This window comes from Ambystoma mexicanum, chromosome 3p (genome assembly GCF_040938575.1).
Source record: "Ambystoma mexicanum isolate Mex_15411 chromosome 3p, UKY_AmexF1_1, whole genome shotgun sequence".
NCBI classification, from domain to species: Eukaryota; Metazoa; Chordata; class Amphibia; order Caudata; family Ambystomatidae; genus Ambystoma; species Ambystoma mexicanum.
This window is the reverse complement of record NC_090925.1, coordinates 334,088,222-334,115,161: the sequence shown is the minus strand read 5'-3', so window position 1 is coordinate 334,115,161 and position 26,940 is coordinate 334,088,222. Positions and strand designations below refer to the sequence as shown.

The window sequence follows — 26,940 nt, the reverse complement described above, 5'->3', positions numbered from 1 at the left end:
ATCATCATACCCACTCAACCCTATTCCTCCTTTAAATGCCTCTTCTAGAGGCCTGGTGTTTCCCCAACCCTTTCACGTACTCTCGCCATCATCTACAGGCCCCCTGGCCCGGTCTCCCTCTTCCTTTCTGAATGGACCAACCTCGCCTCCTCTCTTCTGACCTCTACCTCCAAGCTTCTACTCCTCAGAGATTTCAACATTCATCTCGACTTTTCTGATGCAACCACTGTATTCTTCCGTGACCTCTGTGGCTCTCTCTCCCTCACCATTGAGGTCCTCTGGTCCAACGCACTCAGCCGGACATACCTTGGATGTACTCATCTTGTCAGACATCCCTATCCCTAACCCCCTCACCACTGCTCTCTCCTGGTCTGACCATGCTCTCCTTTCCTCTCACCTGGAGTTTCTGGGCTCCAAGGCTAGGCCTCTGCCAACACTGCCAGTCTCCTTCTCTGCCATTCAACCGATGAAGCAAGCGTCAGTTGATGCTTTTGCCGCCACTTTCACCTCCACCCATTGACTCTCCCACTGACACAGCACTCACTAACCTTCACCTCTCCATCTTAAACAACCTTGACATCCTTGCCCCTGTCATGAGGATCTGTATGAAGCCTGCCTCCAAACGCAATAGTTTGTATGATTCCAACCTAGCCTCTGTAAACCGCAAGTGCAGAGTTGCTGAACGAAAGTGGCAGGCATCAAACACATCCTCTGACAAAATGGCCTGTCGCCTGCTCCAAAGGCAATATCGTCTCTCCACCCGCTCCAAGAAGAGGTCCCATATCCAAGCTTGCATCACTGGATCCACCAATAATACGGCAGAAATTTTGAACATCTGTAATGAACGCACCAAGCCTACTGCAGTTTTCACCTCTCCTCTGCACTGCATTGGCCTTCCACTTCACAACCAAAACCTAGGACATCCTGGCATCTTCTCCTCCACCCATCTCTCCACTCCTGCTCCTTCTCTCAGGCTTCCCTTGGCCCCCCTCTAACCCTCCCCCACACTTTCTGCCTTCACCCCCACAGCACTGGATGAGATCTCTCGAGCTGTACGCTCTATGAAAGTCTCCTCCAAACAGGTGCTTCCCTGTTCCTCCAAAATTATCAAAGACAACATTTCCTCTCTTGTGCCTGCCTTGGCCGATTTCTGTAACCATTCCTTTGACACTGGCTCCTTCCCACTTTCCCTCAAGCACTCTCTTGTTCTCCCTCTCCTAAAAAAAACACGTGAGCCGACCCCTCCTGCCTGGCTAACTACCACCCTATCTCCATGACCCCATTCCTGGGCAAACTCTTGGAGAAGCTGGTCATCCCCCAACTGACCCTCCACACTGAATCGGTTGTCCGTCTCTCCGCGACCACCAGTCTGGCTTCAGAGCATCTAGAGGCACTGAAACTGCTCTACTGAACACCTGTGACGACTTGCTCTCTAACCTTGACTCCAAATCTCCCTCTGTTCTCATCCTCCTGTACTTCCTGTGCCTTTGACAAGGTCAATCATGCTACCCTCATAAACGGACTCCATGATACCCTTGGTATCACGGGCCTGGCTCTAGACCAGTGGTCTTCAAACTTTTTGACCCCGAGCCCCCCCAAGAAAAATTTCTCCGGCCCAGGCCCCCCCTATACACATGTACTCCAAAATGTTACTCGGTTGCGAACGGTTATCGCGCGCTGGAGTATAATGGTGCCCCCAACGAAGGAGTGCATGCCACACACCACGTTGTTTCAAAATCATTGCTTGCAATGATTCAAATCAGATGAGGACAAATATTTGTGAACAAAGCATTCAGATTATTTTGCTATAATACAGAGGACTCGACTAAAAATAGTGTTGGGTATTTATTTCACACAAACGAAAACACCCAATATTGCTGTCCTGTAGTAACATTTGCTATGCAAGTGCTGTAACAATTTGTTTCTGAAGTACAACAACGTACTGTCAATGCTGTCACTTGCAAGTTGGACAGTGGCATACTGGAGAACTAGTGTGAAGGGTGGGCCTGCCTTTCACCAGCCAGCCTGTCAATATTGGGTTCAATTTTTCCAATAGCCAACTGCAGGCTTTCTTCCACCTCCAGCTTTGACCGATATTTTGTCTTTAGGGCTGCAAGTGCAGAGAACCCAATTTCGCACAGGTATGAGGTGCTGAAAGGTAAAAGTACATTGACTGCACATTTCGATAAAGTTGGATACTCTGCAGACACATGTTGCCAAAATGCACCCAAAGACAATTTTCTAAATTGGCTCTCTACTAGGCGGTCACTTTGGAGCTCCATTAGTTCCTCCTGGAGTTGTATTGGGAGATGGGCTCCTACGTCAGCTAGGAAAGGCTGAACCACCCAGTCATTCATGTTGCAATTGTCGTCAGGAAAGTACTTTTCGAGACTGGTTCCGAGAGCATTTAAATGGTTTCCAATTACTTCAGAAACACATGAGAGATCATACTCCGTCTCCTCAAGAGCATCTTCTAATAATGGGAATGCATCGGCTATGCCAATATCAACCCTCCTCCTCCAAAGCTCCAGCTTCTTCTTGAATGCCGATATTTTTGCATTCATGGCAAATGATGTGGTTTCTGTGCCTTGCAGGGAGAGGTTTAGAAAATTTAGCTTTTCAAAGATGTCGCCAAGGTAAGCCAACAGTATAAGCCAGCGTGGATCACACAGAGGCTCTGCTTTTGTCTGGTCTAACTCCAGGAGAAAGTGTCTCACTTCGTTTCTGAGTTCATAGATGCGATTTAAAACCTTTCCCCTGGATAGCCACCTGACCTCTGTGTGAAACAGCAAAGCATCATGGTCAGCTCCCATTTCTGCACATAAGGTGGCAAACAGACGGGCTCTTGTGGGGTGCATCTTAATAAAATTTACGATCTTTACAACAGAAGTCAAAACTTGTGTCAGTTCATGCCCCATATTGCGCACAGCCAAAGCTTCTCGGTGTATCATGCAGTGTGTCCACACAATATGTGGAGCTACTGCCAATACTTTTGCTTTTAGCCCAGCTCTAGCACCACACATTGAAGGAGCACCATCCGTGCAAATACCAACACACGCCTCCCACTTTAGGCAGTTGGAATTTAGGAAGTTGTTTAAAATTTCAAAGAGTTCGGGTGCAGTTGCTCTGCCCTTAATTTGCTTACAAAACAAGAAGTCCTCCAACATCTCCTTTCCATGGCAGTACCTCACATAGGCAATCAAGTGAGCTTCTTTTGATATGTCAGTGGCCTCATCCAACTGTAGGGCGAACTGGCTGTCTTTCAAGCGCAATACCAATTCTGTACTGATATCAGAGGACAGGTCAGCAATACGGCGGCAAATTGTTGTGTCTGACATAGGGATACTTTTGCATTTCTCTGCTGCACTTTCACCAAGCATTACCCGGTTGACAGCGAGAATGGTTGGGAGAATCACTTTCTCAGCATCTGTAAAAGGCTTCTTGTTTTTGCCAAGAAAGTACGCAATGTGGTAAAATGCTTTCAAAGCATTTGCAGGTACAGATGCCACACTTTTAACAGTCTCCTTTTGCTTTTTCATGCCTTGCAGCTGCCGTACGAAGAAATCCCTGGTCTTTTTTGCTAAATCGGCATGTTTGGTTTCCAAATGCCGCCTTAATTTTGTTGGCTTCAGGCTGTCATTTGCTAATGTAGCACCACAAATCACACACTGCGGCTTCACTTCCCCAGCGACTGTGATGCATGTGAACCCAAAGTCCAAATAAGAGTGATCATATTTCCGTGTTTTTGCATTTCTTGTGTATGTTCCCACCTCTCCTTCCGCTTTACGTTTCAGATCCCTACCATCTTTGGGCACTAGAAAACGATCCATCGAGAAAAGGAGCCTGAACCTGTCGAAACATTTCAAACGGTTTAAAAAAAGTAGAAATGCACCCCAAAAAAAGCATAAACATGGGAAACACCCCATGCAAAAAAGGGTCAGAAATATGGGGTGGGGAAAAAAGGAGGGGAGATTTTAAAAAAGCAAAAATTCAACAAAAAACGTTCTGAAAAGCTTGGGAGTGGGGGAGGGAAACCCCACACAAAAATGGGTCCGAAACACTGGTTGGATAAAATACATTGGTACAAGTCTCAGAAGAATTACTATTCAGATCATGCAGGCCCAGTTCTAATTTCTTTTTGCAGTGTGGCCCCGGACTAGGTTGCAGGTGATAATGTGCCCCCCCCCCTGGGTTGCCCTTGATGATGCGTATGTCCCGTCCCCCGGTCACCCGTGATGTGGCATCAAGCAATGCAGCGCCATACAGTGATAGAAATCAGATGGGCAGTTAGTAGTGCAAGAGGACAGCTTTGTGGGGAGGTCAGGCAACTAAAAGCAGATTGGAGCTTTACCCACAAATACAGGATATGAGAATCCAAAGGAGATGGGTTTGCAGTGAGAGGTGGCATACGGCATGAAGAAAATGGGGCCTTGTGAAATCCATACCGGCAAGGGGTGGTGGTGGTGGATGGCGGAGCTCTCAGTTTTGGGAAAAATGGAACGGTAGCGCAATCTGAGCAGGAACGAGGAGGGCAAGCATTGACTAGGGGTCCATAGATAGCTTGCGTTTAGGGGAGGAGAAAGGAAATGAGCTTAGTGTAGTAGTTGAATTTGCAGTAGTGACAGATGTGGTATTACATACCATTTGGGGATTTTCCCTAGAGCCAAGAACCTTAGTTATGGCCAAGTGCCATCAGTTTGTAGGAGAGGCTTTGCCGAAAGGAGTATCAACCTCAGAATTGGGAAAGAAAAAAGGTACCACCAAAAGTTGAAAAACATTCTCCAAAAGTCAGTAAATCATCTGTCAAACAGGACCAACACTGAAAACGAACCGGACTTCATATCCAGAGAAATAAATTTCAAGCTGCAAGTTACTACCAGGCATGAGAAGTCACTCACCACTTCAATTCGCCAAATGCACACCATATATATACTCCCCATGATCACTCGCTATTGGCGGGTGAAGGTTGAGAGCCCTGGTTTAACCAACACATTTTTTCCAGAACGAGGAGCATTGCGCAAGCTAGGGATCCAATGGATGACTGGAAACACAGCCATGGCAAATGAAGCAGGACCGGTGCTGCATTAACAACGCGGCTCCCCCATGGCAGATTGCTGGGCTCCAGCAATCTGCCATGGGGGAGCCGCGTTGTAAAAAAAAAAACACCAGCAGAGCAGTTCCGGTCCCCCGCTCGCCTCCTCTCCTCCATGCATGCCCCCCAATGTGGGGGATGCAGGGAGAGAGGGGCGCAGGGGGACCGGTGCTGCATTAACAACGCGGCTTAACAGTGGCTCCCCATTGCACATGCTCAGTTCAGTGCGGCCAAAAAAAAAAAAAAAAAAAAAGCGTTACTCGTTTTCTTTTCTTTTGGAAGGCATCACGCGCCCCCCCAGGCATGGTGGCGCGCCCCCCAAGGGGGGCGCGCCCCACAGATTGAAGACCTCTGCTCTAGACTGTTTGACCTCCTTCCAGGTGCAACTGGGCCCTTTCCTCTCCTCTACCTCAATCTCTACCAGCGGGGTCCCCCAGGATTCTATCCCATTGCCGTGACTTATCAACATCTACCTTGCCCCTCTGGCCTACTTGATTTCCTCCTTCTCTCCTCATTTCCAGTCTTATGCTGAGAACACTCAGCTCTCTTTCAAGCTTCCCTGCAATATCTCATCTACCTCTGCTCTCATTTCTGACTGTCTGACCGCTATTCAGGCATGGTGCACGATTAATAATCTCTGTCTTAATGACAGTAAGACCGAGATCCTCCTCATTGGGACCCCAGCTGCTGCTTTCCCTCCCTCTCTCGCCACCCTCCTTGGGTTCCCCTCTCACCTTCCTGTGAGGCTAAAAAGCTTGGCATCATCTTTGACTCTTCACTCTCCTTTTTTCCTCACATCAAGGACCTTGCCAAGAAGGCTCACTTTCAACTTCACCTCCTCAGAGGCATTCTCCCCTTCCCTACCTTCCCCCAGAAACTCATTTTCTCCAGAAATCTAGTTCTCTCTAGGCTGGACTACTGCAACAGTCTCCTCCTCAGTCTGCCCCTCTCCTCTCTTCGACCCCTTTAGCTAATCCAAAATAGGACTGCGAGAATTATGCTTGGCCTCAAGTCCAGGGACTTTTTCCCTCCATCTCTAAAATCTCCCCACTAGCTCTTGGTGGCTCCAAGGATCAATGACAAGACCCTCTGCATTATCCACAAGGCTTTCTGGGGCCCCGCTACATCCAACTTTCTCTCCCCAAGTACCTCCCTGCTAGAGCCCTTTGGTCTTCTACCCCCACCTCTCTGCAGATCAGACGTCTTTTCAAGCAGAGTGGGAGGTAGATCTTTCTCTTCGGCAGGAGCCTCCCTCTCGAATGGCCTCCGTGCCCCTCTCAGACTTGAGCTGGACCTCCTTAAATTCTGGAAGCTTCTCAAGACCTTTCTCTTCTCTACTTCCTTCACTCTTGCCCTCTGTGCTAATGCGACTGGCGGCCTGGTCCCGTATTGGCCTTAAATGGCACCGAGCCCTCCTTGACCAGTCCTTACCAGCACCCTCTGTCTCCCATTCCAGTACTACCCTCTGGGCCTTTTTTCCTTACTATCCTGGAGGGTTGGGCGGGCCTCCCACCTTGTTCCTCTCCTCACCCTCGCACTTAGTGGAGTGGGTCCTCATCCAGCACCGCCAGCATCCCCCTTAGCACTTACCTAGCCCCTGGGCCTCCCCTGACACTCGCCCTCCCCCCTCCCTCCTCCTTGCACTTCCTGTTACTCCCCTTGCATTATTCAAATGTCACATGGCCTAGTAGGACCGTTATTGTTGTTTATCTCTCATGTCCCCCCCGGCCGCCCCTTTTGCCTTGTGATGCCTGGAAACACCTTTTTGCTGTATGGTTCGTCTTATAAATAAACAATAAATAAAAGTGTGACAGAGGAGGATCCTCTTTCATTCACCTCGCCCCAAAAAACTGGAACGAGGTACCAAAGAACATACGTAACACAAGGGATCACCGCCTACTCAGAAAACTCTTCAAATCTTGGCTCTTCATCGCATAACTAGAAAGAGTGACAACCGGATACACAGAACAAGAATTATAAGGACTAAGAGACATATAACACACTAACACAAAAGTTCAAATTTCTGCATACTTAACTTATACAAAAATCCACACAACCACCCTGTTGCACGCTAAACCGCACGCACTTCACCACACTGCAACAACAAACAACACATAGCTCGCACCTACAGCACACTAGGACTTGCATCGATCCGATATTCACATCCAAGCTCAGTGCATGGTGAAAACCGAACCCCCTAGCAGCTCCTACTTTTAAGTCTGAAGAAAACAACTGTAATACTTCAGACCAACCGCTAGATGGCAGAACACGCATACAATGTGAAATTAAACATATTCACAAGTTCCAAAAACAAATGCTATTTGATTGCATCCTCCTTCCCATGCACATTCTGTAACAGCCACATTGGGGGTAAAAGAGGGGGTGGGGGTAGCGGGGGTATAACTATGCTAGAGGATGCAAACCTTTAATCAACAATCGTAGACACTAAATGACCAAATGCATACCTGTAAACCGCAGACAGCTGGAGTCTGCTAAATACCACTCATGGGGCCACAATTACTTGGTACCTGTCCGCAGGCTTAGGGGTGGCCCCGAGTTCACATTCGTTACTTAGGTGGATATCTTACAATGGTAGATGGGTGGGGTACGTTCCTGTTCAAGAAGAATCTCCAGTTTCCGCTCTGCTGTGTGGGGATGTGGTGGGGCACCCACCCTCTTTCAGTGACTTTCCTATTCCAGTGAACTTTCTTTCCTGCACCGCCATCCATCGTCGGAAAACAAGCCCAACATGGGCTGAATTCGTCTCGTTGCATCCACCTCAGAGCGCTCCAAGCTACGGGGATATATCATCTGCTAAACGGAAACCCCCAACTGGTGACCGCGTCCCCGGAACACGTACAAAACAAGAGCCAGGCGATGGGCTCCTTCTCTGAGCACCCAGCACAGGCGATGGGCTCCTTCTCTGAGCACCCAGCACAGGCGATGGGCTCCTTCTCTGAGCACCCAGCACAGGCGATGGGCTCCTTCTCTGAGTACCCAGGACATGTCATGGGCTCCTTTTCTGAACACCCAGGACAGGCGATGGGCTCCTTTTCTGAACACCCAGGACAGGCGATGGGCTCCTTCTCTGAACACCCAGGACAGGCGATGGGCTCCTTCTCTGAGCACCCCGGACAGGCGATGGGCTCCTTCTCTGAGCACAGGTGATTGGCTCCTTCTCTGAGCACCCAGGACATGTCATGGGCTCCTTTTCTGAGCACCCAGGACAGGCGATGGGCTCCTTCTCTGAGCACCCAGGACAGGCGATGGGCTCCTTCTCTGAGCACCCCAGACAGGCGATGGGCTCCTTCTCTGAGCACCCAGCACAGGCGATGGGCTCCTTCTCTGAGTACCCAGGACATGTCATGGGCTCCTTTTCTGAGCACCCAGGACAGGCGATGGGCTCCTTCTCTGAGTACGGGCTCCTTCTCTGAGCACAGGTGATTGGCTCCTTCTCTGAGCACCCAGGACATGTCATGGGCTCCTTTTCTGAGCACCCAGGACAGGCGATGGGCTCCTTCTCTGAACACCCAGGACAGGCGATGGGCTCCTTCTCTGAACACCCAGGACAGGCGATGGGCTCCTTCTCTGAACACCCAGGACAGGCGATGGGCTCCTTCTCTGAAAACCGCGGACAGGTGATGGGCTCCTTCTCTGAGCACGGGCTCCTTCTCTGAGCACAGGTGATTGGCTCCTTCTCTGAGCACCCAGGACATGTCATGGGCTCCTTTTCTGAGCACCCAGGACAGGCGATGGGCTCCTTCTCTGAGCACCCAGGACAGGCGATGGGCTCCTTCTCTGAGCACCCCAGACAGGCGATGGGCTCCTTCTCTGAGCACCCAGGACAGGTGATGGGCTCCTTCTCTGAGCACCCAGGACAAGCAGTGATGAGCTCCTTTTCTTAGCACCCAGGCTAGGCAATGGGCTCCTTTTCTGGGCACCCAGGCTGGGCGATGTGTTCCTTCTCCATGCACGCAGGCGATGGGCTCCTTCTCTGAACACACAGGGCAGGCGGCGATGGGCTCCTTCTCCGAGAACCCGGGCAAGGCGATGGGCTCTTTCTCTGAGCACCCAGGCCAGGCAATGGGCTCCTTCTCCTAGCTCCCAGGACAAACAATGGGCTCCTTCTCCGAGCACCCAGGACACGCAATGGGCTCCTTTTATGAGCACGCACGACAGGCGATGGGTTACTTTTGAGAACCCAGGCCAAGTGACATCTTTCGTCAGGGCACACTTCTTGTGGGAGAAACTTGCAGGTTCCTCCCCAGCATCCCTACTACTGCCGCCCAGCCTCCCTACTACTGCTGCCAAGCCTCCCTACTACTGCCGCCCATACGGATGTTAGTCCATGGGCCTGCCTGGGCAACAAGTTCATTGACAGTTGTTGAGATAGAATTCCTATTTTGGGGGATTCTAGGGCCACTTTTTAGGGCTCCCCAACTTTTTGTTTTTTCCTTTTATTTTTCTGAATCACTGGCTTCTTTTTGGTGGCCAGACGGACTTCTCCTGAAGTCTCCTTGCCATTCCAATCCCTTTGACCCCATTTAAGGGTAACAGTTTCTAAAATGTATCTTGAATTCCTGGAAGCCTTTGGCTATGGTTTTGAAACATTTCAGATCCTCTATCACTAGGATTAATTACCACGTGTGCATTTGTGCAAATCAACGCCACAGCTTCTGCCACCAACTATACATGCAAGCTGATTTATGCATGTAAACCATTCCTGTCCACTGATAGCTGTACTACAATTGCAAGGCCTTAATCCTCTCCAAATTAGACTACTGCAATGCCCTATATCTAGGCACCAGTAAACGCAACACCAATAAACTCCAGACAATCCAAAACAATGCCCTAAGAGCGACTCTAGGCATACCCAAAATACAGCATATATATACGAAAGACGCGCCACTAACTGGCTCTCCATCAACAAAAGAATCACGCTTAAGGCTCCCAACCTCAGTCACAAATGTCTTTCCAACAAGGCCCCCTCTTTACCTCAGTGACAGATTTATCAAACACACCTCAGAACGACCTATCAGAAAAGCGTAATCCAACAGCCTTAGAATACACAATTTTAAACAACAAAAAAAACAGGAGGAGCTAGCTTTCCAGGCCTGGCTGTGCAGTTATGAAACTCTATCCCCGATTCACTAAGAGCCATATCTCCCTTCCACTGCTTCAAGACCAACGTCAAGAAGTGGTTGCACTCCCGAGACCTGTGACCTTCGGGCTTGTTTCCCTGTACTTCTTCCTGCAGACTAGACCTAAGTAAGAAACAGTATCCAAGAAATCTATCTATTGTATACATGCACATTGCTACCACAAAATTATATCTGTATATATTTGTATTTGATGCCCATGCCATACGCAACTACATAACCTTTACTGCACCCAGATGCCTACGGGCCTGGTGCGCAATATAAATAAACAATTACAATTTGCACTATTTTTAGTACTATGCTGTAGTCTAGGGGGTCAAAATGAATGTGGTGTGTCAGTGTTGACCTACGGGATTTCTAACTATTTTACTAGTAAGGTAAATTGTCTACTTCCATTTTTCTTTACATCCCTTATCTAAAGGTGTTGGGACCTGACTGGTGGTCTGGGGACTAAAATATAGAATAGGGATGGGTGCATCTTTGGGTCCCTGTACTTAATTGTGCATGCCCAGAGGGTATTTGTAATGCTCTGCTACTCTGTGTGGTTCCCTTGCCCTCCCCTTAATTTAGGTTGGCCGCCTATCTGAGATAGTGCGGCGAGGAGTGTCCTTTTAGACGTTTACGTTTTTTATAATACACTACAACATTTTTCTAAGTACTTATTTGACCTCACAGGGATCTACATATGTAACATAATAAATGTATATGTGTTTCAGTATATTGGTGTAGTGTATTTTCTAGAGATAAATGTGTGGACTAATTGTACTTTTGCGTCAGCCTGCTACCCCTACCCAAGAGTTAAGCCTTGTTGCTCTGTTCATGTTACGAGGTTTGGCTTCCCCTTGGTCGTCGGGTGTATTAGCCCCCATTATGTTCAGTGGTTGTAGGTTCATCAAAAGAAGGTTGTAGAAAAACAGTCTGGGCAACAGAGTTTAAGTATTCTATGGGAGCGTTGGTGCAGTTATTTGCCAGCAATCTGATACACTGGACTCATGGTCTCCTTTCTTTGGGAAACCGCAAGGCCGCTGCTGTCAGATCTTTTGAGTTGTGGGGCAAGCCATCTTTTTTTAGGCACGTCTGCGCCAGGGTAGGTAGCCCTTGGATAGGCTCTGCTCCCTGTGAGGGTGCAGAAGTATGAGTTGGACACAGCAGTGGCATACTTTTTACTTTTGGGCAATGACCTTTATTAAGAGAGAGAGAGAGAGAGAGAGAGAGAGAGAGAGAGAGAGAGAGAGAGAGAGAGAGAGAGAGAGAGCTGTAGAATAACTTGTCCTTCAGAAAACACAATCACCGTCATCCTCCCCATTGTTAGGGTTGGGGATGCTGTACTTAAATTAAGAGGGGGAGGGGGGAATGAGAAAGGCACTCACAGACAATCCAAGAATCACTGCCGTTTTCTTTCCGAATTTCACTAGAAAGTTCTGCCAGAACGGGATGGAGAGGCAGGCAGCCACCTGTAGAGAGTATATGCACAAGAGATCAGGGACTGTCATTAACTCAAACGCCTACATGCAAGTGAGTTCGGAGTTCAAAGGGCACAGGTCACAGCACAAAATAACATTGCACAATGGGAGGAAAGGGGTCATGGGAGAGAGAGCAAAGACCATAGAAGTGGGAAGGGACAATAGGAAGCAGGAACAAAGGAGCAGTTGGGTAGTGGGCATGGGTCCCCGCAGGATAACAGAGATGGGATGACAACGGCAGCAACAACGTTGAAGCCACAAGAGGATAATTGCAATGGGAGTACATGAGTCATGGGAGGGCTGGGGGGGGGGGGTGAATCCAGCAGAAAGGGGGTACCTGAGAGTAAAAAGGCACAAGGCAACGGAGCACAGGCATCTTTAGAGGCCAAGGACCACAGGGCAGCGAGGTAAAAGAGAGGCTATTTATCACAGGAGAACCTAGAGGCGAACCTAGAGGCGATAGAAGGTGAGGGACCAGGGGAGGAGGAGGCCAGGGGACCTGGGAGCGGAGATATTGTGTGAGGGCGATAGAACTAGTCACAGTGGGCAGGATGCTGGAATAAAACTGTCACCGTGAGCAGGATGCTGGGTTAGAACTAGCTGCAGTGGGCAGGATGCTGGGATAGAATTAGCCGCAGTGGGCAGGATGCTGGGACAGAACTAGCTGCAGTCGGCAGGATGCTGGGACAGAACTAGTCACAGTGGGCAGGATGCTGGGACAGAACTAGCCGCAGTGGGCAGCATGCTGGGACAGAACTTGCCGCAGTCGGCAGCATGCTGGGACAGAACTTGCCGCAGTCGGCAGCATGCTGGGACAGAACTTGCCGCAGTCGGCAGCATGCTGGGACAGAACTAGCTGCAGTTGGCAGGATGCTGGGACAGAACTAGCTGCAGTGGGCAGGATGCTGGGATAGAACTATTCAGAGTGGGCAGGATGCTTGGACAGAACTAGCCGCAGTGGGCAGGATGCTGGTACAGAAATAGCCGCAGTCAGCAGCATGCTGGGACAGAACTAGCCGCAGTGGGCAGCATGCTGGGATAGAACTAGCTGCAGTGGGTAGGATGCTGGGATAGAACCTACCCGCAGTGGACAGAATGCTGGGATAGAACTAGCCACAGGCGGCCATATGCTGGGATAGAACTAGCCGCAGTGAGCAGGATGCTGGGACAGAACTAGCTGCAGTGGGCAGGATGCTGGGATAGAACTAGTCACAGTGGGCAGGATGCTGGAATAAAACTGTCACTGTGAGCAGGATGCTGGGATAGAACTAGTTGCAGTGGGCAGGATGCTGGGATAGAACTAGCCGCAGTGGACAGGATGCTGGGACAGAACTTGCCGCAGTGGACAGGATGCTGGGACAGAAATAGCCGCAGTCGGCAGCATGCTGGGACAGAACTAGCCGCAATGGGCAGGATGCTGGGATAGAACCTACCCGCAGTGGGCAGGATGCTGGGATAGAACTAGTCACAGTGGGCAGGATGCTGGAATAAAACTGTCACCGTGAGCAGGATGCTGGGTTACAACTAGCTGCAGTGGGCAGGATGCTGGGATAGAATTAGCTGCAGTGGGCAGGATGCTGGGATAGAATTAGCCGCAGTGGGCAGGATGCTGGGACAGAACTAGCTGCAGTCGGCAGGATGCTGGGACAGAACTAGTCACAGTGGGCAGGATGCTGGGACAGAACTAGCCGCAGTGGGCAGCATGCTGGGACAGAACTAGCCGCAGTCGGAAGCATGCTGGGACAGAACTTGCCGCAGTCGGCAGCATGCTGGGACAGAACTAGCTGCAGTTGGCAGGATGCTGGGACAGAACTAGCTGCAGTGGGCAGGATGCTGGGATAGAACTATTCAGAGTGGGCAGGATGCTGGGATAGAACTAGTCGCAGTGGGCAGGATGCTGGGATAGAACATGTCCCAGTAAACCAGGCTCTGGGATCTAACTGATCCTAATAACTAAATAACTGGAATATAACTGGTCACAGTGGAGAGGATGAGAAAAAACTGACCCAAATATGTAGGCGGCTGGGATAGAACAGGTCCCAGTGGGCAGAATGCTGGGATAGAATATATCTATTCACACATTCACATATATATAATTTACACAAAAATAATGTTATTACAATACAAAAATATGCATAAGTCACAATCAATAAAGACATCACATACATGACAATATAAATCTATAGAAGTGTCCAAACTCCTATATACACTTAAAAAATGAGATCCTTCAACTTAAAAAAAAAAAAATGTGAATTGATTTCAATGTTGACCTGACCCTCTGTTTTGACACACATCAAAATCAGGGATACACCCACACATTGAGTTTTAAACTTAACATAAGTGATACACTTCACGCCTAAACCCAACATGTTTCTGTCATTCCCTTTAATTGTACAACATTCTTCAGGGGTGATAGCACAGTTGTTATCTCCTTTGCTCTTGATTAACCCTTCCAATGGGAAGCCAATGGGGACACGGTCAGTGTGTTCTTGTCACATATTCCACATGCATAGGTCACAAAGTTACAATCAAGGCTGCATGACCCTGAGACTTCTTTCTAAAAACCAACAACAAACAATTACACATTGGCACTACTTCGAACCCAGCGGTTCATTCTTTTCATCACAATGAATGTGTTGATTTTACCACACCTCAATACAAAGCCAAACCTGTAGACTCTGGATGGTTACAACATCATTAATATGTTGACAATTTTCATTGCATCTCTTCCAAGATCATCAGTGTTAAACACAGCCTTATCTCTACAAATCAAGAACAAAGCATAGCCACTCAATGGGGAGCTATTCTCCAGTAAACTCCAAACCATGTGTGAAGTCACCCCACCATCGTATGAGTTACCCAACAACATCAACATCTCCAAAGGAGCCAACAAACACGTGTTCTCATCCTCCTCTCCTAATGACAACTGGATGAAAGTCAACCCAAGCTCCGGCAACACCATCACCAGGTGAACACAACACACCTTCAGGGCCCTGTGAAACCCAATTCACCCAAAAACCACTTGGCTCCTTGTCATAAAGATCATTTTTTGTTCAGCTTGCAGCAACTTTTTATTAAAAACCAGAATGAGACTGCCCCGTTGGTAAAACCCTTTATGGACAAAGGTCATGCACTCACAGATTTCAAGCGGTCAGTGTTACTGAAAGTGAAAGGCCCTAATCAACTATTGATTAATAAAAAGTTGCTGCAAGCTGAACATAAAATGATCTTCATGACAGGAGCCATGTTGCTGGTCTCAATGAAAATATTGAGTGGCAGCATGCATAGACAACTGTAGTACTCAAGAGAAGAAGGTGGAATGGGGTTACATGATATTTGTGGGCATTCAGCCCAGAGGGGACCCGAGTTGGGACATGAAAAGGTGGATAGTTTGTAGAAGAAAGGCTTGCTTTGTGTGAATGAGTCAGATGCTGTAGTATATGTGAGGTGGTACAGTGAGCTGATGAGAGCAGGCTTTCCTTTTAATCTGGGGATAGCACAGCTGCCTGCTTAGGTGAGACATCGAATTAGGAAACGTGTGTCGTTATGTATTGGGCCACTAAGGGGGTGTTAAACCAGTGCTGGTTAATAGAGTTGGTTGAAGAATGGACGCGGCATCCGTGTGACTGGGACTCTCTTTCCAGACATGAATCTCATAGATCTACGTGATGCGATTGGGTATCACGCGTGTATCTTTGGGATCACATGATTTAGGGGAAAATAAGGAAATATAAACAGGCACAGTACGTGCGTTCGGTTGTACCGGAATTGTTTGCTGAGTGACGAGAAGCATTGTGGAGCAAATTGTGGAGGTAAGTCGAAACAATTGGAAGGTATATTTGTATAGTGGGACCTGCCATTTCAAAGATAAATAGAAAATGATTTACTATGATGTGATGTATTGGCACATTGTTCACTGCTGGATTTTCACAAGGGCAGTTAGATCGAGTTGAGGGAATGTACGGCGAGAGGCCTAACAGTGCATGAGGCCTAACAGTGCATGACTTTTGAGAGTCCAGTGCATGTGAAGAGTTGAGATTAATGGCTGGGCTGTGGTTTTTGGGTCAATTGGGTTTCATAGGGCACTGAAGGTGTGTTGTGTTCACCTGGTGACGGTGTTGCCAGAGCTTGGGTCGGCTTTCATCCAGGTGTCATTAAGAGAGGTGGATGAGAACACATGTGTTTGTTGGCTCCTTTGGAAAGGTTGATGTTGTTCACACGATGGTGGGGTGACTCCACACATGGTTTGGAGTTTACCGGAGAATAGCTCAGCATTGAGTGGCTGTGCTTTGTTCTTGATTTGCAGAGATATTCATTGAGATGAAAAGAATGAACCATTGGGTTCGAAGTAGTGCCTATGCGTATTTGTTAGTTATTGGTTTTTTGAAAGAAGTCACAGGTGCATGAGCACTGATTTTAACTTTATGAACTACGCATGTGGAATATGTGACAAGAACACACTTAAGGAATGTGTCCGCATCAGCTTCCCATTGGAAGGGTTAACCATGAGCGAAGGAGATAAAAACTGTGCGCCTGAAGAATGTCATACAATTATGGGGAATGACAGACACATGTTGGGTTTAGGCGTGAAGTTATCACATAGGTTACATTTAAAACTCAATGTTTGGGTGCATCCCTAATTTTGATGTGTCTCAAAACAGAGGGTCATGTCACTTGAAATCAATTTAAAAACATGTTAGGTTGGAGGATCTCCTTTTTTAAGTGTATATAGGAGTTTATATTGTCATGTATGTGATGTTTTTATTGATTGTGATTTATGCATATTTTTATAATGTAATACAATTATATTTGTGTACATTATATGTGAATGTGTGATTAGGCACTACACAATGAGGTATTGCCTTTTGTATTTATAGTATATTCATTTCCCCGAAAGTAGGCATTGTCTCCACACCTGGAGTATTTAGGGTTGCCTAATTAAATTAAAGAGAGGGGATAGAAAATATCCCATTGGGCAGGATGCATGCCAGTGGGAAGGTTACTGGGATAGAACAAGTCTCAACGGGCAGGATGCTGGGATAGCACTATTCCCAGTGGGCAGGATGCAGGGATAGCACCAGTCCCAGTGAGCAGGAAGCAGAGATGGCACTAGTCCCAGTGGGCAGGATGCAGGGATAGCACTAGTCCCAGTGGGCAGGATGCAAAGATAGCACCAGTGGGCAGGATGCAGGGATAGCACTAGTCCCAGTGGGCAGGATGCAGGGATAGCACTAGTCCCAGTGGGCAGGATGCAGGGATAGCACTAGTCCCAGTGAGCAGGAAGCAGAGATGGCACTAGTCCCAGTGGGCAGGATGCAGAGACGGCACTAGTCCCAGTGGGAAGGATGCAGGGATAGCACTAGTCCCAGTGGGCAGGATGCAGGGATAGCACTAGTCCCAGTGGGCAGGATGCTGGCATAACACTAGTCCCAGTGGGCAGGGTGCCGGGATAGAATAGGCCCCAGTGGACAGAATGTTGAGATAAAGCCAGGCTCTGGGATCTAACTGGACCCAGTAAGAAATGCCACTGGAATATAGTTGTTCCCAGTGGAGAGGGTGATGAGGATCCTCAGATAGAACTATTCGCAGTGGGAAGGTTGCTGGGAATGAACAGGCCCCAGTGGGCAGGATGCTGGGATAAAACACATCCCAGTTGGCAGGATGCAGGATATAGAACATGTCCCAGTAAACAGGGCTCTGGGATCCAACTGATCCCAGGAAGTAAAATATTGGAATATAATTGGTCCCAGTGGAGGGACTGGTCAAGGAAATTGATCCAAATGTGCAGGAGCCTGGATAGAGCTGGTCCAGTGTGCAAGCGAGAAGTAACTGTGCACAGCAAGAGGGAGGATGTGATGTGTGGGGACATTACAATATAACCTTATTACATTGCAAATGATTCCTGGCTATAGCTGGTCCTGGTGGATGGGTTGCTGCGGTAAAAGTGGAACCAATTGGGGGGCGGCGAGGGGGGGGGGGTTAGGCATAGAAAGAACTGATCCACATCACAGCAGTACAGGGAAATAACTGGTTGAAGGGGTCATGGCAGTGGTGGAGGAAAGATTTCTGAGTGCTACATAGACTTACCAGCATGATGAGCACCAGGTGCTGAAAGCTTCCACCCAGATCAGCAGCATGTGTACAAAAGAAAGCAAAGATCCCCTGTGCGAGCTGAAGAGGAAAAGAAGCGGGACCAAGGTCAGTGTTCGGCTCTTTGCACCAAGGAGAGGGCATAGACCTGCCCTCAGGCCACCCTGTCAAAGACGACCATAGCACCCCTGCAACCAAAGAACAAGGGGCTCTAGAGTTGGGGGAGATGTACCTGGAATGCGAGTGAGGCTGACAGGAACCCCATCAGCAACCATGCATAGGGGGTGTGCCCCAACACCATTTTGAGGCTTGTGATAAAGGGTAGACGAGACGTCTGCAGTGAGCTCCCAAAATCTGTAAGAGAAGAACACCTGCACAAGTCAAAGAAAGAGAGTGGCGCACAGCATCACCAGTAAGGAAGGGAAATAGAGAGAACACCGCAGCACAAGCCGGGGACATAGAGGGGCACACCATCACCAGTAAGGACGGGAAACAGAGAGAACACTGCAGCCTACGCCGGGGACATTGAGGCGCACAACAGCACCAGTAAGGATTGGAAACAGAAAGAACACTGCAGCACCAGCCGGGGACATAAAGGGGCACTGCAGCACCAGTAAAGACGGAAAATAGAGAGAACACAGCCGCACCAGTAAGGATGGGAAATAGAGAGAACACAGCAGCACAAGCCGGGGACATAGAAGCACACAGCATCACCAGTAAGGCGGGTACACAGAGAGAACACAGCAGCAGCATATTCGGGGACATAGAAGCACACAGCATCACCAGTAAGGCTGGTACACAGAGAGAACACAGCAGCAGCATAAGCCGGGAACATTAAGGCAGAAAGCAGCACCAGTAAGGACGGGAAAGAGAGAACAAAGCAGCACCAGCCGGGGACATAGAGGGGCAGAGGGGCACAGCAGCACCAGCAAGGACGGGAAATAGAGAGAACAGAGCAGCACAAGCCAGGGACAAAGAGGTGCACAGCAGCACCAGTAAGGACGGAAAACAGAGAGACACAGCAGCAGCATAAGCCGGGGACATAGAGGAGCACAGCCGCAAGGATGGTACTTGGATACATGACCACAAAAGTAGAAGAAAAGGGGTCATGGAGGGAGCAGCAATAGTGAGCAGCATGAGATGGGCACAATATCAGCAGTGAGGGGCAGGGATACATTAGTGCCAAAGTCGTGAGGTGAAGTACATGGGGGAGGCTCACAACAGCATCATCAGGGACACGCAGGAGGAGCAAAAAGGCAGAATCAGGGACACGCAGGAGGAGCACACAAGCATCCTCATGGACATGGAGGAGGAGCACAACAACAGCATCAGGGACACGCAGGAGAAGCAAATCAGCAGCATCAGGGATATGAAGGAGGACCACCACAACAGCAGCATCAGTGACACAAAGGAGGAGTGCAACAGCAGCATTAGGGACACAAAGGAGGAGCAACTCAGCAGCATCAGGGATATGAAGGAGGACCACCACAACAGCAGCATCAGGGACAAGGAGAAGCAACTCAGCAGCACCAGGGACAAGGAGGACCACCACAACAGCAGCATCAGGGACACAAAGGAGGAGTGCAACTGCAGCATCAGGGACACAAAGGAGGAGCAACTCGGCAGCATCAGGGACAGAAGGAGGAGTGCAACAGCAGCATTAGGGACACAAAGGAGGAGCAACTCAGCAGCATCAAGGACACAAAGGAGGAGCACAACAACAGCGGTATCAGGACATGGAGGAGGAGAACAAAAGTATCATCAAGGACACGGGAGGGCACAGCAGCCGCATCAGGGACACAGGAGGCACAGAATAGCAGCATCAGGGACATGGAGGAGCAACCCAGCAGCATCAGGTACAAGGAAGACCACCAACCCAGCAGCATGGAGAGAGCAGCACAGCAGCAGCAGTAAGGAAGGGTGCAAATAAGGGGGTGCATACAAAGGCACTTAGTTCTTGCTCACGTTACTTGGGGTGGTACACAGCGGATATGCTGCAAAGGAGGGGAGCGAAACTAAGAGAGGGTGTAGGCAGTATGGGAAGTAAAAGGCAACGCAGAAGAAGGCACAAGCAGAGGTGCGCTCAATGGGGCATACGGGTCTAGGAAAATGTGGGGGTTCTTAGAAAGTAACACCCATCCGCCATTTTGGTGGCCTTGTGTAAAATGAGGGGCTGGGGTTGTTGATGGGACAGCGGCAGATGTGAAACTGGGGGTGTTGCTGGGTAACGGCAGCAAGGGACTGAATCCTGAGGGCTGCTATGGTGCTATGGACATGGCCACGGAGGGGGGGATGGAGGGGTGGGGGAGGTGGCGCGTCGGCAAGCTATGATGAATGACATGGCTGCGAGTTTGGGGGCGAGGCACTAGCGGGAGAGCGGGGAGAGGTAGACCTAAAGACCCGAGCTTTCTTACAGTCCATTCATTTTGATTTGGTTGTTAAAAGGCCAGAGGTTGGTGTGTGTTGAGGGATGTGCGTTTAATGTAGGAGCATTTAGGGACGGACGAGTTGGTTAGTCAGGGAGCAGACATGCATGGGAACATGGAGAGTGGACATGAATGGGTCTCTGATTTGTCTCGGGATAGCTCAGGGGCGCGACACGGAGTACCACAGGTTCGATCCCCGGGTCCGCGCTTACAAACTCTGGGTATTAAATTCCTTGTCCTTGTCAGGTGGCGGCGACCGGGTCCCAGTGCAGGAGCGAGATGCCTGGTCCCTGGTCCCGCCTGCTTATATCCTGCAAGCCCCGCCCCCTTCCTTTTGTTTATCCTTGGCGGGCTTTCTGGCCCATTCAGCTTTGGCGCCGTTTCGCCCCCTTGTCCTTTACCCTTCCGGGTGAGGGCCCCGGCTCCCGGCGGCATGACCCCGCAGGGGTTACCCTGCTGCCTCCTCCATTTTGCGGACGTTTTCCGTCGTCAGCTCCATAACCCCTGCAGCCGTCCATTTGCCTTTACTCCCAATTATCTTTGCGCATGCACACAATGTTTTTAACCCCCATGAATTGGCATGACACAAGATTTCAATTGGCAAAATTGGCCGCAGTTTTATTTCCATGACAACAGAAGTATTTGTACACAATAGTGACCTCATTCTGCGCGTGTGGCGCTTGCTTGCCGGATTTCCTTTGCTTCCCCCTATACTTGGTATAGTAGGCCCCCAACTCCCCCGACCCATTGTACCTGTTCCTATCCTGCCCGTGCAGGGGTCCGTGGGTGGGGAGAGCGCCGTTTGTTTCGGGGGGGAAGCTGAGCCTTGTTTGTTCCTACCAGGCGCCCCCGCCGTTTAGGCCCAAGAGGCGCTGGTCCAGAAGAGCGAAGACCCATTCTGTTTCCTTCTGGCTCGTCCGGAGTCTATCATTTGTGCTTGGTTGCCCAAACACCGCCACGCCAACCGGTGGGTTCCCGCCCTCCGTTGGCTCCCTTCTTCCTCATTCCTTCTCACAATTCCAGCAATTTGGTGCAAATGTTCCAGAAAAAGAGCTCCATTCCCTTAGGGGATAAGTGCACCCCATCGGCTACGAAATACTCGGGGGTCTTCCCGTCAATCAGACCATGCCTGATCTGATAGAAACCTCTGCCCTTGCAGAATTTGGCCACTGCCCCGTTCAGCTTCCTCCTTGATTTCTCTACCGCCGAATGGTTTGCTGCCCCCCTCCATTGCAACCGCGGAATCACCTCGGACCAGATGATCTCCGTCTCCCCCATCTGTGCTGATATTTCCTGTAAAGAGCTTGTGATGTCTCTCAGCAAGGTCCCCCTCCCTAAGCTGGTCAGGTCGTTCCCTCCCAAGTGTATTACCAACACATCCGGCTTCCGCCGTTTGTTTAGCAGCGTATGCAATTGCCCTTTCAGCTGGGCCCATTTCATCCCTGGCACCCCGTGCCATTCGATCTTGAATTCTCCTGCCGTCAAGATCTCTTGCTGCTGGTTCCAGCTTGCCTTTGCCCTTGAGATGAATGAGTGCCCCACCACCCATACTGTGCGTAGTTTCCTTTGGTGCACTGCTGGTAAATGACATGGAGGGAACGGCATGGTTATCTTTACACTTTTTCCGGCCTGACATAACGTTTATAACATCCTGACGACCATCTCCCCAATCTCTTAATCTCTTCGGCCCCTAGCCCCCGACTGATGCTGAGGTGGCGGCCCCAATCCAAAAGGAATGTGTCCCAAACTGGCCCCCTGCCATACCCATTCTCTCCAGCCCAAGGAACATTACTTTTTTGAACTGAAATCGGCTTAGCGCGGACCCATCCTTGTGAGTGAGCCATGGCGCCTCAGCCCCTGATGGCCGCCTCTGTCGCATAAAGTTTGCCGCTGCCGCCACCGGGCAAACCCTGCTCGCCTGAATGGCATGTACGGTCAGCGCCGTACCCTTTCCTTTCTGATCCGTCTTTGACCGCCTCACATAAATGACGACCTGAGCGCTCCCCACTTGGATGTCCCTGACGCGCAAGAACCCACTCCCTTTGCCGTTCTTGTTTTCCGGCACCAATTCGCTGATTCTGAGCGCCCCAAAAAATGCCACAGTAAAAGCCGCCGAGAAGAGCACACGCTCCGATTCATCCCGACATACTTCCCCCAGGCATTTAATTAATCCGTGCAATTTCCCAATATCGATTGGCCGTCTCTCATCCGGTTTTGCTGTGCTTTGCCTCGCCCAGCCTTTCATGGCCAGTATGACATAATGCTCCTTAGTGGGGTCCTTCTCCCCGTGTACTTTTGCATGATGTGCTATGGCCGCTAGGTGATAGCTTACCCAAGCCCGAGTCTTTCCTGTCTTCCAGCACCAGCCTATGAATGCTCTCACCGGGTTCTCCCCGGGGTCCCCTGCTAGTACCTCCTCTTGGAACTGTGCAAACCGAATCCAACAAGCCCTGTACCTCTTGGTTGTACCGGGTGCCAGGGCAGTTTCAACTAATGCGGTCAGATCGCCCCAATCATCCCCCACCATTGTACCTCGAATGGGGTCATCTCCTCCCTTGCTTCGGGGCAGCTCTCCCGGAACCGGTCCCACTGTAAACGAGACAGAGAATCAGCAGCCGTGTTTTTCACCCCTGGAATGTGCCGTGCTCTAACCTCAATGTTCAACTCTAACAAACTCCTGGTGAGTTCTCTGAGGAGCCTCAGCACCCTCGGGTTACTGGACGATCCTGTGTTAATGATCTGTACCACAGCCAAGTTGTCCGACCATAGCGAGACCTTGGAATTTTGCAGCTGCCCGCCCCACAGCTTGAATGCAACCACTATGGGGAATAGCTCTAGTAGCGTGATATCTTTTGTGATCCCCTCCTTGTGCCATTCCTCTGGCCACGCCATGCCGCACCATCTGTCCCCCAGGATAGCCCCGAAACCCAGGGACCCGGATGAATCCGTGAACAGTTTGAGCCTCTGACTGCTTGCCCAGTCCGCCCTCCAGATTGCCACCCCGCTGGAACCTGACAGGAAGCCATCCCACATTCTGAGATCCTCTTTTACCTCTGCACCCAATCTGACGTGCTGTGCGGCATGTTGTAAGCCCACCGTTTTTAGTTCTATACTTCTGGCAAATGCCCTCCCTGCTGGTATCACTTTGCCTGCAAAATTGAGGTTTCCAGCCAGCACTTGCAATTCCCTCAAGGTCGCTTTGTTTTTACCCATCAGCTCCCGAATCAAGCCCCTCAGTTTTCCTACCTTGTTCTGAGGGAGCCTACACTCCCCTTTAACTGAATCGATCTCGATCCCCAGAAATGTCAATGTCGTTGCTGGCCCCACGGTCTTTCCTGGTGCAAGGGGAACCCCTAGTCGTTCCATTTTATTTTGAAATATCTCCATCATGGATCTGCACTCATCCGTCTCCTCCCTCCCCACGAAGAGAAAATCATCCAAGTAGTGCAATATTCCCCCATTTTTTATCTCCTGCCTTACCGTAAACTCCAGAAAGGAGCTGAATGCCTCAAAATATGAGCAGGAAATGGCGCACCCCATGGGGAGGCATTTGTCATAGTAGTACTTGTCCCCCACCTTAAAACCCAGCAAGTGGTGACTATCCTCGTGGATTGGTAATAGACGGAAGGCAGATTCTATGTCAGCTTTCCCCAACAATGCCCCTTCCCCTGCCGCTTTTACCATTAGTATCGCATCCTCCAGGGAGGCGTACTGCACCCTGCACTGTTCCTCTGGGATGCCGCTGTTCACTGACTGACCCTCGGGGAAGGATAGGTGGTGTATCAGGCGGAATTGACCCTCCTCCTTCTTCGGCACCAGTCCTAGTGGCGATACTACCAGATTGCTCATGGGGGGCCTAGAAAATGGGCCGGCCACTCTCCCCAGCCCCACCTCTTTGTTAACCTTCCTTTCCACCACCTCGGGATTCTCCAGAGCCGATCGTAGGTTGGCCGCCTCCCTTCCCCCTTGAGAACCTGCCCCCGGGATCCTAAAGCCCCACCTGAACCCTTGCCATAGCAATTTTGCGTCGGCTTTGTTATGGTACTCATTTAGGAAGGGAGTCATGGCAAGAAGGCTAACTGGTGTGGGCAATGCCCTTTTAATCATACATTTGTCATTCATTGTTACCACAGCATTGCCTTGTTTTGTCGGCGCATCACTCAACATTCCCTTTATTCTTTTGTTTCCCTCCATCCCCGGGTTTAGCCTCTCCCGGAGTGGCCCTGCGGGTGCCCGTACCACCGCCCCTCTGGTGCTTGTACCTGCATGTCTTCCCGTATGAGCAATACCCTTCTGCAAACCGCCAGCAGACTTCTGGCTCCCCCTGGTGGGCTGCTGCCCGGTACACCCAGGAGGAGGGCCCGCGAAAGGACCCTCTCCCCCGTTGGGGGAACCCGCCTCTGCCTCTCCCACCCCGAGACTGCTCTCCTGGTGACTCGTCCTGTGATTCCCTGCAGGGCACCACTTTGTCCATGTACCCCCCGACATCCATCTCGTCCCATGACATTGCTGGCCATATCTGCATTTTTAATCTAAAGCCTCGGTCATACTCCAGCCATCCCTCGCCTCCATACTTCTGATACAAATCATGCACATATTGTTCGTACGCTATCATTGCCAGTGCATCCTGCGGGTACCTCTCCAACATTACTGACATATACATCCTATAAGCTTTTAGCCAGTTGTTAATGGAACGCTCCACCTTGGTGGCCTCCCTGTCCCTTTTCTCTTTTTCCTTTTCAGACAGTTCCCTTAGTCCTCCCCCCGTGGGGACGATCCCCAACAAATCAAAGATGTCAATGAATTCCTTCCTCCACAACCTCTCCTTGATCCCCCATGGAATGTGCCACACCAGAGAATTCACCGTAGCCCGCATAGGTGCGAACCCTGGCATTGGCCTCCCATACTGGGTTGCCTGCCCCCACAAACCCCCTGTTTCACTGCTGATCAGGCCTGCTGCTACGGGCTGCGCCGCGCTCAGCCCCCCTATCAAGACTGCACCAGGCCCTGCCTCCTTCTGCATCCCCTGTGCCCCTGCCGGCGCCCCTGAAGCCAACTGCTGGGCTCCTTCCGTGCTTACCGACGCCCCTGGCCCCTGGTTTGTCCATTCTTGACCCCACGGGAGCCCTGCCAACTGTGCTTGCTGCCCGCCTCCCATAGGTGGGCCCACACTAGGCAGCCCGACAGATAAGAAACCCCCGGGCGGTATCCCCCTCTTCTGAGGCAATTGACTTATTCCACCCGCCTGTGCCCAGCCTTGAGTGCTACCGCTGCACCAGGGCCCTCCCAGCCCTTGTGATGCCCCCAGATGCGTGGCTATACTTCCTTGAGACAGTCCCCCTACCACCATACCAGTACTGGGCACAACATTCGGCATTTGCCCCATTTTCCCCCATGCTTGCATGCATTCTAACACCATACCTTTCACTGTCTCCAGGGATGTTGTTCCTCCACCCGCGACATCCACCGTTCTGGTCGCAGGAGCGTTGGGTGGGCTCACTCGATTCCCTGGAGCCTCAGCAGGTGTAGGAGCCGTTAAGGCCGCATCCTCCTGCGCCCTCCCCTTCTGCCGTGGTCTCTTGGTGCTGCTGGCCTGCTCCTTGCTCGCTTTAGCCCTGGCCGTCATTGTCCTTTTCCTTTTGCTCCCCTGGGTCTCCTCTTCTTCTTCTTCCTCCCCCAGGCTGTGGATCTCGGCCTCGATCACGGTGGCCTCGCTGCCACTGTCCTGAAACATCAGAGGGGAGCTTTCCACCCCTTGGCTGCGCCCTTCCTGGCTAGGTTGGGCCACCATCCTGGACATCCAGTCCGGGCCATGGGTTGCTGCTGCCACCCTGGCCAATTCCATGAATGACGCCAGATCCATTTGGCGGCCTCGCAATGGGTCAACCACCTGCTTCTTGCTTCTCCTGGGCCGCTCGTTGCTGCTGCCCGTGTTCAGTGCTCATGTGTAGCCGCTCCACCCCTGCGGCTGCCTCCTTGCGGCCTGCCGAATGCTTCCGTCCTCTTGGGGGGAGGGCGTGGGCGTCTGCGTGCCCCTGCGTTGGCCCCTCCGCCCGGGATGTTTCTGGCCGTGAGGGGGGGGGGGCGGGGAACCGGGGGCGGGCTTGCGCTCGCGGATGCGCCTCCGGCTGGTGTTCCCCCCGACCTGTTCCTCCGACCGGGTTGCAGCCCCGTGTGACCCAGCCGACTTTCCTTGCTCCTTGCCTCCGGCAGCCGCTAGGCGGGCTCACCAGCAGCTCTGCTCCGCCTTCGACACCTCGATACCTGGTCCTGGGCTGGGCCCGCCTTCTCACGCCACTGCTTCAGATCAGCCGCGCTGCCCCTCCGCGCCCGCCGGCTGTCTTCCCCCGGCTGCGCGATCCCGCCTGCCGGATCCTTGCGGTCGACCTCCCTCCGCGTTCCTGGCTCTGCTCGGCTCCTTCTGCTAGGCGGGCGATCCAGCTAGCAGTCCTCCGTCTCTACTTCCAGCCGCGCCGCAACTCCCGATCAGCTGGGCCGTCCTTCCACGCACGCCGGCTGTACGATCCTGCCTGCTGCTTCCTCGTGGTCGTTTTCTCAACGCGTTTCCCGGCCCGGTCACTGGTCCTCCTTCCTTCTGCTGGGCGGGCGAGCGGCAACAAACGAAATTCCTTGTCCTTGTCAGGTGGCGGCGACCGGGTCCCAGTGCAGGAGCGAGATGCCTGGTCCCTGGTCCCGCCTGCTTATATCCT

General features: G+C 51.0%; 1 protein-coding gene across 2 annotated transcripts in view; it reads right to left on the bottom strand.

Moving 5' to 3' along the window:
- The window catches only part of LOC138580398 (sodium-dependent lysophosphatidylcholine symporter 1-like), a 586,401-nt gene that overhangs the window by 291,204 nt on the left and 268,257 nt on the right, over positions 1-26,940 (bottom strand). For both annotated transcript variants that reach the window (XM_069650918.1, XM_069650917.1), the window contains exons 8-10: positions 18,037-18,158; positions 17,802-17,885; positions 11,622-11,705 (exon numbers count right to left, since the gene is read on the bottom strand). In XM_069650918.1, coding sequence (XP_069507019.1) covers positions 11,622-11,705; positions 17,802-17,885; positions 18,037-18,158 — 290 coding nt within the window. The remainder of the gene's footprint in view (positions 1-11,621; positions 11,706-17,801; positions 17,886-18,036; positions 18,159-26,940) is intronic.